Source organism: Suillus plorans (genome assembly GCF_016647745.1).
Source record: "Suillus plorans strain S12 chromosome Unknown HD556scaffold_124, whole genome shotgun sequence".
Classification (NCBI taxonomy): Eukaryota; Fungi; Basidiomycota; class Agaricomycetes; order Boletales; family Suillaceae; genus Suillus; species Suillus plorans.
This window is the reverse complement of record NW_024537508.1, coordinates 54031-68275: the sequence shown is the minus strand read 5'-3', so window position 1 is coordinate 68275 and position 14245 is coordinate 54031. Positions and strand designations below refer to the sequence as shown.

The following is a 14245-nucleotide window of genomic DNA, read 5'->3' as shown; positions in this document are numbered from 1 at the left end:
TCAGAAAATGGTGAGCCTCGTCACTGCGGCTTCGTCTTGGTTTCGGGCCGAGTTGGCAAATGACCTCACATGGTGCGAATTCAACAACTTGATCATGGATGGACCCGGGACAACTAGGGACAACCGTAACTGCTCTTCTCAGCAACGTTTACCACAGGGCCCAAACCTGAACCAAACGTTCCTCTGAGGTGTATCTCTACGAGAATGAACACGAGACAGGTCAATGAACCAATGGACCATAGGTAAACAGCTGGTGAATTGTAAGTTCCTACCACTTTGAATTGAAAACCAACTTCTTGTCAGGAAGTTGAATCATTGCACTCACGATACTCGGACCGCCACTATCTTGTCATCGCTTTTTCGAGAGGAGACGTTTCATACGTGGCCATTGCAAGATGCCCAATATTTGCGTTCACCAGCGCATATATAATAGACCACTGAGTATGATATTGCTATCGCGTCAGCCATGTTCTCCGCTGCATCCTTGTTCACAATTATCCTCCTGGCTTTGTCAACCATGGGATCGCCCATTGAAGTCAGCAATTCCCCCATAACCCTCCCGATTGCCAGGAGGCTAAGTGCCCTCAATGGTACCATTAACCTCTTGGAGCAGGATAGAGCTCGCGCGGCTGCCCTCAGGCTCAAGGGCCACAACTTGAAGCACGACGGCCATGGCGTTCCTATTTCCAACGTTGCTACTGGATACCACATAGCAGTTGGGATTGGCAGCCCCCCTACGACTTGTAAGTCCAATACTGAGAAAATATGCGACTGCTGATGTGTTATCGAAGACAACTTGATTGTCGATACCGGTACCTCAAATACATGGATTGGCGCCAAAAAAGCGTACGTGCAGACCAGTACCACCATCGACACTAAGGAGCCTGTGGAGGTCATCTACGGTTCCGGAGGTGCCTACTTCTCTGGTATGACATACAAATATGACATAAGTAATCGAAAATACCCATGATTATCTACAGGATCCGAGTACATCGACACCTTCACTTTCGGTACTGGGCTCACTATCCCCCAACAGTCGTTTGGTGTTGCTTTTCAAACGTCGGAAAACTTCGGCGGAGCTGACGGTATTCTTGGCCTCGGGCCTATAGACTTGACAGCGGGTACCCTGACAAATGAACCGGCGACGACGATCCCGACTGTCACTCACAACCTGCATAGCCAAGGCACCATTCATCTTGAGGTTGTTAGTATCTCTTTCGAGCCCATCACTTCAGCGGAGGCAGTCATCAATGGAGAACTCATTTTCGGTGGAACTATCCGTAACAAGCACGCCGGTCCCATCACGTACACGTAAGCTACCTCAGTTCCTAGATCAATCCAAGCTGATAGTAATCGTTTTGTTTCAGTCCTATCACTACCACCCATCCTTCATCGATGTATTGGGGTATCGACCAGAGCATTTCCTATGGCTCCACAACGATCTTGTCCTCCACTGCTGGTATCGTCGATGTTGACACCACCTTTATTCTCATTGCCAGCGGTGTGTATTTAGCGTGCAGCGAACAATCATGGTCTAATCGACGTTAGTTAGATGCTTTCGACAAGTACCAGTCTTTAACCGGTGGTACTCTGGATGCGGCGACTGGTCTTCTCCTCATTTCCTCTCCTCAGTACGCAGCACTCGAGAACCTGAACTTCCATATTGGCAGCGTACGCCATTTCTGGCAGCCTTCACATCTCTTGTTTACCATTTGCACAGGAAACGTATGCTCTCACCCCTAACGGCCAAATCTGGCCTCGTGTTCTCAACACGTACATTGGTGGCAGCAGCAACGCCATCTACCTCGTCATTCACCACATTGCTGCGCCCAGTGGCGAAGGGTTTGACTTTGTTAACGGCTACCCATTCGCCGAGCGGTTCTACTGCGTGTTCGATACCTCCCGCTCCCGCGTCGGGTTTGCCCAAACCCCGTATACTGATGCCACCACCAACTAAAATGGAACTGCCAAAGTACGCAAAAGATCGATTTTCAGGCGCAAAACAGTATACAGATTTGGACGTTGTACCGACTCTACTATGTGTTTGCGTGTGATTAGCAATAGTATCACACCTACTTGCTTAGGATATCTAAAATGGTGAAATGCTAATTGTGTCATCCTGGTCAACTTGCCGTCGCAGTCAGTTCTAGTCACATAGAGGGAGGACATGGCAGCCATACACTGCGAGCTGCCCACAATGACATGGTGTTGGCAAGCGGTGCAAACAGAGGAAGTAGTAAACAAACAGGCAGCGAGAGACTCGCAGGGATCGGAAGAGATGGAGGTAAATATCCTGATTGTAGGCTGGCGAGATCATGATTGAGGTTGGACGGGATGTAGTGAGACTCTCCAACAGTTTCTAAATCTGAGCAACCCACTGAGGAAAAATAAGACACGCACTTCTGCTTGAAAGAGGACTTAAATAAGACGTTTCATGTGCGACGATGATGTAAAGAAGTATGTGGAGGGGCACCTACCTTCACAGATTAGCAAATTTACAGACAAGAACAACCGATTGACAAGTATTGACAGAAACCATCCTGCTCAGCCGGCCATTCAGTCAATACACGAGGATCAACAGAAATTCGGTTATAAAACCTTGCGGGAAGTCACCCAATTACCCACAGGCGCTTTAACGGTGACGCTGGGGAGCTTGTATCTTACCTCTGTCCATAGTGGAGGGAGAGCTTATCATCAGTTTCCCGGCGGACCGTGTTATGTCGCTATATGATATCCTGTAAACAGACGTCTCGAGTTTCATGCAAGGCTTAATTTTGGACCAGTTGGTAACGTCAGAACGGAACAGCGTAAGCCGAGATTCTCACCTACTAACATGCATTCACTCTCAGTTCATGCTTTCAAGTCGCGTCCCGAACGTGCTTGGCAAAGCACCAAGGTATGCAATACAATTATTGCACGACTTTTGACAAAGATATCTTGGTCATGCTGAGTTTGACGTGCGAACCTCGAAGATCAAGTCACTTACCACTAGTTGAAACAAGACTTTTAGATCAAAACCAATGCGACCGTAGATATAGCCATGGGAGACCATTCCAGAAGTGGAAAGTGAAAGGTGCAGCCAGGATAACTTTGCCGGTACACCTCACGTAGTCTGGCGGTCCAGTAATGAACTCCACGATGTGAGCGCTATCGGAAGTATCTGGAGCGACGAGGTATGCCAACGAAAAGCCATATAGGAGGAGATGATATCACGATCGCACCATATTTCAGTCATTCATGAGGCATCGGGACATACTATGCGTGCTGGACAGTTGCGTGGTTTGCAATTGAGTTCAGCCATATCAGCTATGGCTGGTAGATTGTGAAATAAGGGCTGGAAGGGCGTTTAAGACGCTGAGAATTCATAATCTCATCCGAAGCCAATGGAGGCAGGGACTGTATCTGTACACCACTAAAGTACATTCAAAAATGACAGTTCAAGCCTCAACTTGAAGATCACGAAAACTAGCCTTACCGCTTGGGAATCCAGGTACAAAAGCACTTTGATTTCTTCCAGTAATAAGTATCTTTCCAGATTATGGTGTGCACTTACCAATGACTGGAGCGACTCTCCTCGTAACAGAACCAAGCCCTCAATATTCAATGCGAGCAAAGCCTGTCAGCTAGATCGTGGGAAATATTGAGGTTTCCACGCGTGCCGGCGCGTCGCATCAGACATACATTATCATAAAGCATACTTCATATATCATATGCGGTGTGCGGCGTGTACCTAACTTTGAGCATCCCTATTCTATTCTATGGCTTCGGACCGATCTGGCAAATGACCTCACATAGTGTCGATTCAACAGCTCGATCATGGATAGACCCAGGACAACCAGGGACAACTGCTCTCCTCAGCAACGCTTGCTACACCAACCTGACACTAATGTTCCTCTGAGGTGTATCTCTATGGAAATGGACGTGGAGTAAGTCAATGAACCAATAGACCATGGGTAAACAGGTGAATTGTAAGCTCCTACCACTCCGAATTGAAAACCAACTTCTTGTCAGAAAGTTGAATCATTGCACTCACGATACTCGGACCGCCACTATCTTGCCATCGCTTTTTCGAGAGGAGACATTTCATACGTGGCCATCCAATATTTGCGTTCACCAGCGCATATATAATAGACCACTGAGTATGATATTGCTCTCGAGTCAGCCATGTTCTCCGCTGCATCCTTGTTCACAATTATCCTCCTGGCTTTGTCAACCACAGGATCGCCCGTTGAAGTCAGCAATTCTCCCATCACCCTGCCGATTGCCAGGAGGCTAAGTGCCCTCAATGGTACCATTAACCTCTTGGAGCAGGATAGAGCTCGCGCGGCTGCCCTCAGGCTCAAGGGCTAGACATTGAAGCACGGCGGCCATGGCGTTCCTATTGCTAACGTTGCTACTGGATACTACATAGCAGTTGGGATTGGCAGCCCCCCTACAACTTGTAAGTTCAATACTGAGAAAATATGCGGCTGCTGATGTGTTATCGAAGACGACTTGATTGTCGACACTGGTACCTCGAACACATGGATTGGCGCCAAAAAACAGTACGTGGGGACCAGCACCAGCGTCTACACTGGTGCGCCTGTGACGGTCCTCTACGGTTCCGGATCTGCCTACTTCTCTGGTATGGCATACAAAGATATCATACATTGTTGGAAATATTTATGATTATCTACAGGAATTGAGTACTTGGACACCGTCACTTTCGGTAGTGGGCTCACTATCCCCCAACAGTCGTTTGGTGTTGCTGCTACTACGTCGGGCACCTTCGGCGGAGCTGACGGTATCCTTGGCCTCGGGCCTATAGACTTGACAGCGGGTACCCTGATAAATGAACCGGCGACGACGATCCCGACTGTCACTGACAACCTGCATAGCCAAGGCACCATTCATCGTGAGGTTGTTAGTATCTCTTTCGAGCCCATCACTGTAGCGAAGGAAGTGGTTAATGGAGAACTCACCTTCGGTGGAACTATCCGTAACAAGCACACCGGTCCCATCACGTACACGTAAGCTACCTGAGTTCCTAGATCAATCCAAGCTGATAGTAATCGTTTTGTTTCAGTCCTATCACTACCACCCAGCCTTCATCGAGGTATTGGGGTATCGACCAGAGCATTTCCTATGGCTCCACAACGATCTTGTCCTCCACTGCTGGTATCGTCGATGTTGGCACCACTTATATTCTCATTGCCAGCGGTGTGTATCTAGAGTGCAGCGAACAATCATGGTCTAATCGACGTTAGTTAGATGCTTTCGACAAGTACCAGTCTTTAACCGGTGGTACTCTGGATGCGGCGACTGGTCTTCTCCTCATTTCCTCTCCTCAGTACGCAGCACTCGAGAACCTGAACTTCCATATTGGCAGCGTACGCCATTTCTGGCAGCCTTCGCATCCCTTGTTTACCATTTGCACAGGAAACATACACTCTCACCCCTAACGGCCAAATCTGGCCTCGTATTCTCAACACGTACATTGGTGGCAGCAGCAACGCCATCTATCTCGTTGTTCACGATATTGGTACGCCCAGCGGCAAAGGGTTTGACTTTGTTAACGGCTACCCATTCGCCGAGCGGTTCTACTGCGCATTCGATACCTCCCGCTCCCGCGTCGGGTTTGCCCAAACTCCGTATACTGATGCCACCACCAACTAAAATGGAACTGCCAAAGTACGCAAAGGAACGATTTTCAGGCGCAAAACAGCATACGGATTTGAGGCTTGTACGGACTCTTCTTAAGTAGGCTATGGAGGTCTCATTCCTTCGGTTGGGCGTGCATAGTATGATTAGCGATGGTATTACATCTGCTGGTTAGGATGTCTAAAATGGTAAAATGCCAATCCCGTCATCCTTGTTAACTTGCCGTCACGGTTCTAATCACCTGGAGGGAACCAGAGTGGGAGCTGCAGATAATGGTCAAATCACTAAATTTATTATCCACCACGATGGGGACGCATGTAATAACAAAGACTATATCCCTAGCTCAATTGAGACAGCTCTGAACATTGCGCATAAGGCGGATTGTTCCTGCCTCGAGGGCTCGCGTCTCACCAAGTGCCAGCAGGAGCTAATTTCCATCCGCAAATGGCATTCTTCTGTTGAATGGTGATGAAAACACGAGCGCGAGAATATTGGGGACGAGTGCCCCTGTGAATGGCTTGGCACCTCCTTCATATGACCCACCTTTTCCAAGCAGCTTCCCAACCATCCACAAAGCGCTTCTCAACGAATGCGCTTACAGCCCACGTGCGTGCGTCCTTATCGCTCGCTGCTCCGACTTACCCATGCTCAGCACCGCATGCATGGCGTTCACAAAGCTCTGCGGATCATGTGCATGGAATCCCGTTGCTTCACCATCCAGAGGTACAACAATATCATGAAGTGGGCTGCCGGAAGCGTACGTCACAGGAATCACACCTGCAGCCTCGGTTCTGCGCATATGAATGAGCTTTCGCGGGAAAGTTGAAGTGTAATGACATACGGTGAACCTAATCGAGGCCGCTTAAGCATAGAATATGAAAAGCCATACTTTCGCAGTAAATCGAAACGTATCATGCGAACCAAATTGCAGGCCGAGTTGTTGCCACCGTGAGACCGTCAAATTCCCGCCGTTTGGAATAACGACATTGTTGCCTTCTAGGAAACCCAAGATTCGACGAACCTGGTAGTTGGTCAACAACTTGGTGGAGGTAGACTTCTCTGGATTTCTTATGTTTCGAACATCTTGCGTAATTTGAATAGTAAACCTTGTTTTGTTCTTCCACCTTCACTAGACGAACTGTCAGTTGAAATGAAGGCAGACGGCTGGGCACTTACAAACAAGGGCTTCGTAGGCTGCATCGGGAGAGTCGACCATGGGTGGAATACCGCCAGCGATGAAAACCTCCGTCAAGCTATCGCTGTAGAATGAAATATAGGTGGTGGCACGAACTCCGAAAATTTGCCCAAAGATCGTCCATTTACGGGCTTCAAGATCTTTCTTGCCGTCGAAGAGAAAGTGCCGAATGGTCTCAGCCTCTGACTATGTTTGGTATGAACACTGACGACGCTTAGCGTTGTGAGGAAATGCCCACCGATATTATCTGCACGGAAGTATTTGAGATACTTGACAATTGCTTTCGTTTGGAAGATGTCTGTCGTTATCGGCGTGCTCAGATCAGTCCAAGAGGATCAAGCCAAAGGGTCTGCGATTGTCAGATAGCGATCATATCAGACGAGCGAGGACTCGTGACATTGTTTGCCTGACATTTTTTCTTGTGAAGCTTGCTCATAGTAGTATATTTAGCCTCGCAAACCTTCCCGTTGAAAGGTAGGTCAACACCGAATCCTGGACCACCTGCACGATGCAGAAGTTGGCCTCTGTTCGCAACTGTTTGAGTCATAACGAATTGCCTTGCAAATAAAAGACTGGTTTTGGCGGGTGAACATCATGCATGCAATGCTCGAAAGAATCGGGAATGACACACGGTAAGGAAAATCCGACTCTGCTGTGTCTGTGCCAGATACTTTGGCCAGAAGAAACCGATAAACTGGGGGTTTGATGTGGTGGAGATGCCAATATTCTTGATGATGGCATGGCGAGCTTGAGTGAACACCTGGAAAGTTTATCTGTATAAGCAATAAATACTAAAAATGATGATACCGAGGAGGCCTGTTAGAAAAAGGCAGAGCAATAGCGGTAGCCTGCAGCAAGCTCGCCTCGCCGATGCGGCAAGAGCCAAATACGTATCCACTGTCCCTGGGGCCTGAGGCCTTGAGGCAGAAGTCCGCACAACTAACATCAACACTGCCAAGAATCTTGTTCCGTTCTGGTTGCCGCGAACGAACGCGGCACGCAAGGATCCACTGGCACTTGAACCCAACTTTATTCATCCACCAGAAGCAATGCGGGCCCCGTCGAACGGATAGCTATAGTATTATGTTGACATCCTGGAATGGTGCAAGAGGACCCAGGTATCTGATCCAAGCCAACGCCACCTCGTGTTTATCGTAAAATCCGCAGTCGGCTCAAAATCATCCCGCACGAATGATAGGTTTCACCTTAGTTGGCTAGTGGTCACAGTGCGTCAGTTTGTTCTTTTTGTTTTATGGTTTATTATCCTATGTAGATTTCGCTTGGCTTTTGCGCGTCCTCACAAACATGACCACATGTAACATAGTAAGATCCTCTTCCTTCCGAGTCCCTGCGCAGAATTCACTGACAGTAGCCGTAGTTACACGGAAATACTCGGATGAGTGACTTTCGCCTATTGAGTAAGAGTCTCCTAGATTTACACGAAACTGGACGAAAGTTCAAGGCTTTTTGCTCCGGGTAGTATAAGCTATGCTGGGTTGCTTACTTTCCACAATCTCAACTTGGCGCTAAAATGGACAGGTGGGCGCTTTTTCCGCATAATAAATAGACCACCATAACACATCCCTAGATTTTACCACTCCTTCAAGTTGTTTTTCACCTCCTAGAGCGTCCCTCCCCCACATCTACCAGTAGTACATATAGTCTGGCATGGCTCCTTTCGACACTCAGCCTATCAAGTCACTCCCAGCACCCAGGGATGGGAATATCGTCGTCCGCAGTTACCAGTCCGGGTCTATGGATCGTCATACTATCATTGATGTCGTCATCATAACCGGTTAGTTTGTGTTCCTCAATCCCTTGGCGATGAATAGGGTCAATCGGCTACCCGTTCTCTGTTTCCTTCCAAGTACTATTGTCAAAGCCTCCACGCTTTTCGTCACGGTTTCCTTTGGCCGTGACTCTCGTACCTCCTGATACTGACAACACATCTCAACAGTGATATTCATTGCACTCCTTCTATCACTCTCTGCCTTAGCATGCTTCCGACCTACATCGTTGAACTCGCTTCGCGCAGTCCCAGTTCGTGGCACAGAAGTGCCCATCCTCAACACAGCCACGCCAATGCGTTCGACTGCAACCACTGGACGTAGCATTCACTACTCCAGGCATATATTGATGATGTCATTCGTATTACACAACTGGTGGGCACGTGCATTTCACGATGGCATTCCCCGGTCTGTAAATACTGCGCACCACGAACCAACTCTATTTCGTGCTGCCCCCCATGCCTCATCGGCAGTCATAGGCACGGAGTTTTATTCTCGCTCACCGAGCTTCACCACTTTTGCACCCACTTCTCAATCGGAGGCACCCAGCATCGTCAACACTTTCGTTGACAGTGGAGACGTGGAGCTTCATGTGCTTGATGGCAGTAAATCCCTGAGCGCACCCTCATTAGCAGCAGCTGACGACGCAGACATCGCCGATAACCAAGTTGTTATGCTGTCTGCTACGGAGTTCATCGTCCCCGTAGATGCGAAGCCTGAGGCACCTGATCCATCTTGAATGGTCTACCGCTGATTGCTACACGGTAGAGTCAACATTGCAGAAGTTGATGAGGTAGCAATGGGGTGTCAGGTTTCACGATGAGCTGAACCAAGTGCATCCAGGTTTTGGGGTTCCACGCGCAAGGCAGTGGAAATGGGAATGGGGGCAGGGGCAGTGCATGAAGGACCTGTGCATCATTCTGGAAATTTGAATCCACAGTTGTATATATAATATAGCACATCAATGTTTTCCGAGTAGAACAAGACATCGCCCTGTAGCTATGCTACTTCACGACACTGCCTCGGTGTGCACACACTAGTGAATAGAATGTTCTTTGAACACGCACAGCACACTACAGCACAACTACAGGATGAGGTTTTTACGATTCCTGACGTCAATTGCTCACGAGATATCGCCAGTGGTGTGGCCGAAGTTCCTGGGTTTCTCTCGAGTGTGACAAACGTTGTACGAGGATTCAGCATATTGAACGTATGAATGGGTGACTCAGGCTGATATCTGAATGGCTAACTACTAGGACTTGGGAGTCGCCAAGGTCCAAGAGCCAGTAGTGCTCCGCAAAGCACTGGTAGTATTAACAAAGCACAAACGTTCGTGCCGTCAATATTGCAAGAAAACGAGCTTGTAAATGGTGAAACGTCAACAGGAGATGAGTATTCAAGTTGGAGAAGGTACTTTCCGACTTGGAAGTAGGGAGGGTTCTGAACTTGTCAGATCAGTGTCCAGGCAGGTCCAGGTGTGACACTCGCGTGCGCGTCACCAGGATAAAAGTATTAGGAAGTGATCGAGTTCAGATGAAGTTCACAGAATGTTCGAGGCCCGGCTACTCGCAGGAGCCGGGGCCGTATGTTATTTTCCGTTTAATCTAATGTTCCGTTTATCACAGGCTTCGTACGTCTCGACAATATATATATAGTCGTGCTTCTGTACTTAGCCCCCAGAGTTCTCCCAATTACAACTAGGCTGGTATCTGGTTACCATTGCGCGAGAAAATACTCTACGTTGTGCCGCCATCTAAAGTCTAACAACTTCTACGTGCCGTCACATATTTTTTAACCTTCCCCATTCCTATTTTAACTCGCTTGTAACCAAGCTCTTCTTCTTACAAAATCTTTTGTCACTACCGTTGACTGGTCTGGCCCACCACGTCCCCGAACCGTGACGATGACAAAATCCACATCCACGATGACCTATAATACTCGCTCGCGCACTCGCGCTAGAGCCAGCTCAGTTTCTACCCCCGCAAGTGAAAAAAACGAACCGGTGAGAGACGACTACGGAAACTTTATTGTTAATATTATGACCTTAGCTCAAAAAGCAGCGCAGGGTTCTGGCTCAGCAGCCGGAACCCAAGCGCCTGTCGAATCTCCGTTGACCTCGGTGGAAGGGTCCCCTGGGACCGAAATGGAGAGTCCGTCCGCACTGAGACCAACTCGCTCGTACAGCGACGTGGTCCGTGCGAGTAGCCCTGGGAGTGACCAAACAGTCGCCCAGGAGAGTATATTACGGCCTAAGCCAATGTTTAGTCCTGCGGGCGGTAATAAAATTAATGAACTTGCGGAAAGCGGGGGCAAGCGCGTCAGAAGCGACACAGCTAAGGAACCTGAGCTAACCAGCAGTGACGAGGACGATGACGATCGTCCTTGGATCCAAGTCTCTCATAAAGGGAGAGACCGGGCCAAGACACCCGAACGGCTCTACAAGGAGCCCTTAAGAAACTCGGCTAGACGTGAAAGTAACGTGAGTAGCCAGAGCACACCCGCCACGAGAGAAATGGACCTGGGCGAGGGAACCTCCAAAGGTAAAGGAGTGGACCCCCGAAACTGGGGCGATGCGATGCTCGACGAAGAGGATCTGAATCTTGAGGAGCAGCGAGCGGCACTAGAATCCTTCAAAACAGCGAGGGAAATCGCTAGTCAGACAGAATCTTCCTCTGAAGGAGACTTGCACGCACCTCTTAAGGGATCGGGACCCAAAGGACAGCGTCAGGATATCTTTGAGCAGGCTGCGCGTGAGCAGCGAGCAGTCGATCATGCAGTGAAAATGGCGGAGAACCGCCTGCGAAAGGAGTACGACCAGAAACTGAAGGAAGTCTTAGCAGGGGTCCAAAGACCTGAAAGGAGGGCTCGCGTTCGCGAACCCTTTGAACGGATGACTTACCCTATAGACGACATGGTCAGGAGGGTAGTAAACCCGAAAACCAATAGGCGAGAGCAACGTCACACTCCCCAAGCCATGGAACCAGTACACCAAGTGGCGCCCAGGTCCTACATTGGGCAAGCACTGGGACGCTTAGGTCGGGGAGGCGACGATTCCTCGGACTCGAGCTTCTCGGATAGTTCCTCGAGCTCGAGTGATGAGACTAGTTCGTCTAGCTCAGATAACGAAGTCCCTAGAAAGGGCAGTAAAAGATCAAAGAAAAGATCCAAAAGAAAGAAAGGGAAGACGACCTTGAAACTGATAGCTCCCGCGACGTACGATGGGGCCGTCGATTCCCGCGCGTTCCATCGGTTTATCACCGAAGGAACGGCGTACGTAAAAGACGGGAAAGTCAAGGCCAAGAAACGAGCGTTTGTGTTGTCGCACTACCTGAAGGGCAAGGCTCATGAGTTCTATATTCGAGAAGTATCCGGAGACCCATACCGCTGGAGACTGCGTGAATTCTTCATGGAAATGTTCAACTACTGCTTTCCTATCAATTTTAGGACGAAGCAGCGCGAGAAACTGAAGAGGTGTTTCCAGAACGACAAAACCGTAAGAGACTACATATATGAGCTCAACGAGCTATGGAACATGATTGGGGACGTTGACGACCGGGACAGGGTGTCTCGGTTGTGGACGGGCCTGACAGCCGAGATTCAAAGGGAACTTTGGAAAAAGGAATTAAATCCAGAGGTGTCTACCTTCAAAGAGGTTCAGGCCGCGGCCGAAATCATCGAGATCGCTCACTCCGTCCCAACGGGAAGGGAAAAGCGAGCCACCAACAAGGACAAGCCTGCCCCCGTCGAAGTCTCAAGCGCGACGGCTGTGGGCAGGTCACCCAAAACCAAGGGAACTGGTCGTCGGAGGGACAGAGACAGACGTCCGAATCCCGACGACAAGTCAAGGGGACAGAGAACGTATCCAGGTGGGAACGGACCCAGGGGTACTGGGAGATCCCAACCCGGAGGAGGTATCAATCCGGAGGAACGAGAACGCCGTAAAACGGAAGGACGCTGTTATACCTGTGGGGAGTTAGGGCATGTCTCACGGCAATGCCCAAAGAATACTCACCTAAAATCAGACTCTCCCGGGAAACCACCAGGGATACCCAGTTTTGGGATACACGTTGGACCCAGTGAGGAGGAACGCATGCGGCAGCTGACTGAAGTATCCGAGCCTCCAGATGGCCTGTTTGTGGGGTCCGTAGGACTGTTCATGGAAGAATCTTTACCTTTCGAGATACCTCCCATAGATCCAAAGAGAGACGAACCTAGCGTTCGGTTCAGAGATCCAGTGGCTCGAAGAGCCGAAGACCGTCTACAGGGAATGCAGTTTCCCTGGGACGGCGCAAAGGATGAGACCCACGCAGTGGCCTGGGATGATCCAGATCGATTTTGGGTGGCCTTGCATGAGGACAAGGACACCTACGTTGTGGTGGATTACCACCATGGCAGGTACGGGCCGGAAAGGATGGAGCTGTCCCGGCAACAACTGGAGGATCCCCAGTTTCGAATAGATAAGGCCTACTGGCTGCACCTAGGAAGATTCTTCGGGAAGCGTCAGAAGTGGGACAGACGGAGGCTGCTCAATCAAGAGAGGCAACGCACTAACCGGAGGGAACCCATGGGGACTCCGATTGAAGACCGTATCGAGTGGTGGCTGGAGGAGTACATAGTTCACCCGGAGGACTACTGGTCCTCGTCCACGGACCGGCGTTTCGTCTGTGACCGAATCGATGATCAGACCTACAGGGTCACGGACAATGCGTTGGCATTAGTTACTCACCTGTCAAGAGAAACAGTGCTACAATGGCACTGGAACCCTGGGAGGTGGTATCGTCGCCGCCTAGGGAAGGCCGCACTACAGCTAAACAATGACTTATTAACAGCTAACGACGGCTGTTATGAAGGACTCACCGAGTTATTTGTGTTACCGGAGATCACACCACAGATGTCAATACTCGCCGAACCCGTGCTGCTGGACCAAGAGGAGTTAGAGTCCTACCAGGACACCACGCCTGTAGGAGGACCCTCTATGGAATGCGTCGTGTTTGGGGTCCAGGTCGCACAGGGTACTTACCCAGCGTTGCAACGAAACTCGGCCACTACTCGGGACGTAGCCAGAGCCATTCCCAAACCAGTGGTGGTGGTTGTTCATGTGAACGGGCGACCCGCTCGGGCGCTGATAGATACAGGATCACTAGCGGATTTCATGTCATTAACGACAGCTGAGCAGCTAAAGTGTCGACTTACCATGCTCGAAAAGCCACTGACCATCCAGTTGGCCGTTCAGGGGTCGAGGTCCAAGGTGAACTACGGCACTGAAGTTCGGTTTCAGTACCAGAGCACGGATTACCGTCGGTACTTCGACGTGATCAATCTGCAAAATTACGATTTGATTCTGGGAACGCCGTTCTTGTATCAGCACAGCGTAACGATCGGGTTCAACGCACCTCGGGTCATACTCGGCAGTGTTAGGCCACTCCCATTGAAGGGCAGCGGAGTGACTACTCTAGAGTCTAGAGCCGTTGAGGTGCTTGAGGGCGAAATAGAGCAGGCGAGGAGACGCCTGTTCGAGTTAACCAAGCCATTATGCGCGAAAGCCGCGGATACAAGCTTACCCCCCTTGCGGGCTATCAATCACACCGTGCCCCTCATCGACGAGCACAAAATATATCCCTGG

General features: G+C 49.8%; 7 protein-coding genes across 7 annotated transcripts; 4 read left to right on the top strand and 3 right to left on the bottom strand.

Annotated features, from left to right (window-relative positions):
* The first annotated feature begins 327 nt into the window (after window positions 1-327).
* Window positions 328-2196, top strand: HD556DRAFT_174385 (aspartic peptidase domain-containing protein). Its single transcript, XM_041309801.1, has 6 exons — window positions 328-743; window positions 792-926; window positions 981-1311; window positions 1368-1501; window positions 1553-1671; window positions 1721-2196. The coding sequence occupies exons 1-6, from the start codon at window positions 467-469 to the stop codon at window positions 1955-1957; spliced, it is 1233 nt and encodes a 410-aa protein (XP_041152425.1). The 5' UTR covers window positions 328-466; the 3' UTR covers window positions 1958-2196.
* Window positions 2197-3044: 848 nt separating this feature from the next.
* HD556DRAFT_1218316 (uncharacterized protein) lies at window positions 3045-3203 on the bottom strand (the record flags this gene model as incomplete). Its single annotated transcript, XM_041296740.1, has 1 exon — window positions 3045-3203. A coding segment is annotated over one exon (159 nt), but the record flags the coding sequence as incomplete, so codon positions are not given.
* A 961-nt stretch (window positions 3204-4164) lies between these two features.
* Window positions 4165-5655, top strand: HD556DRAFT_1314670 (aspartic peptidase domain-containing protein; the record flags this gene model as incomplete). The annotated part of the gene is made up of 7 exons (XM_041300979.1): window positions 4165-4288; window positions 4412-4441; window positions 4490-4624; window positions 4679-5009; window positions 5066-5199; window positions 5251-5369; window positions 5419-5655. The coding sequence occupies 7 exons, from the start codon at window positions 4165-4167 to the stop codon at window positions 5653-5655; spliced, it is 1110 nt and encodes a 369-aa protein (XP_041152423.1).
* Window positions 5656-6244: 589 nt separating this feature from the next.
* On the bottom strand, window positions 6245-6421 carry HD556DRAFT_1214283 (uncharacterized protein; the record flags this gene model as incomplete). Its single annotated transcript, XM_041296640.1, has 1 exon — window positions 6245-6421. A coding segment is annotated over one exon (177 nt), but the record flags the coding sequence as incomplete, so codon positions are not given.
* Window positions 6422-6528: 107 nt separating this feature from the next.
* Window positions 6529-7113, bottom strand: HD556DRAFT_1461110 (uncharacterized protein; the record flags this gene model as incomplete). Its single annotated transcript, XM_041308246.1, has 3 exons — window positions 6529-6769; window positions 6817-7017; window positions 7074-7113. Coding segments are annotated over 3 exons (459 nt in total), but the record flags the coding sequence as incomplete, so codon positions are not given.
* A 1390-nt stretch (window positions 7114-8503) lies between these two features.
* On the top strand, window positions 8504-9361 carry HD556DRAFT_1451247 (uncharacterized protein; the record flags this gene model as incomplete). The annotated part of the gene is made up of 2 exons (XM_041307919.1): window positions 8504-8630; window positions 8793-9361. 2 exons carry the CDS (start codon window positions 8504-8506, stop codon window positions 9359-9361), a joined length of 696 nt encoding a protein of 231 aa, XP_041152420.1.
* A 935-nt stretch (window positions 9362-10296) lies between these two features.
* HD556DRAFT_1461102 (uncharacterized protein) lies at window positions 10297-13412 on the top strand (the record flags this gene model as incomplete). Its single annotated transcript, XM_041308245.1, has 2 exons — window positions 10297-13282; window positions 13341-13412. The coding sequence occupies exons 1-2, from the start codon at window positions 10526-10528 to the stop codon at window positions 13410-13412; spliced, it is 2829 nt and encodes a 942-aa protein (XP_041152419.1). The 5' UTR covers window positions 10297-10525.
* Between the last annotated feature and the right edge of the window lie 833 nt (window positions 13413-14245).

What these genes read in the sequence shown, in the direction of transcription:
- HD556DRAFT_174385 (XM_041309801.1), top strand. Translation starts at nt 467, where the DNA reads ATGTTCTCCGCTGCATCCTTGTTCACAATTATCCTCCTGGCTTTGTCA. An exon ending in TGGCAGCCCCCCTACGACTT is followed by an intron (nt 744 to 791) that starts GTAAGTCCAATA and finishes GTGTTATCGAAG; the next exon opens with ACAACTTGATTGTCGATACC. An exon ending in CTTTATTCTCATTGCCAGCG is followed by an intron (nt 1,502 to 1,552) that starts GTGTGTATTTAG and finishes GACGTTAGTTAG; the next exon opens with ATGCTTTCGACAAGTACCAG.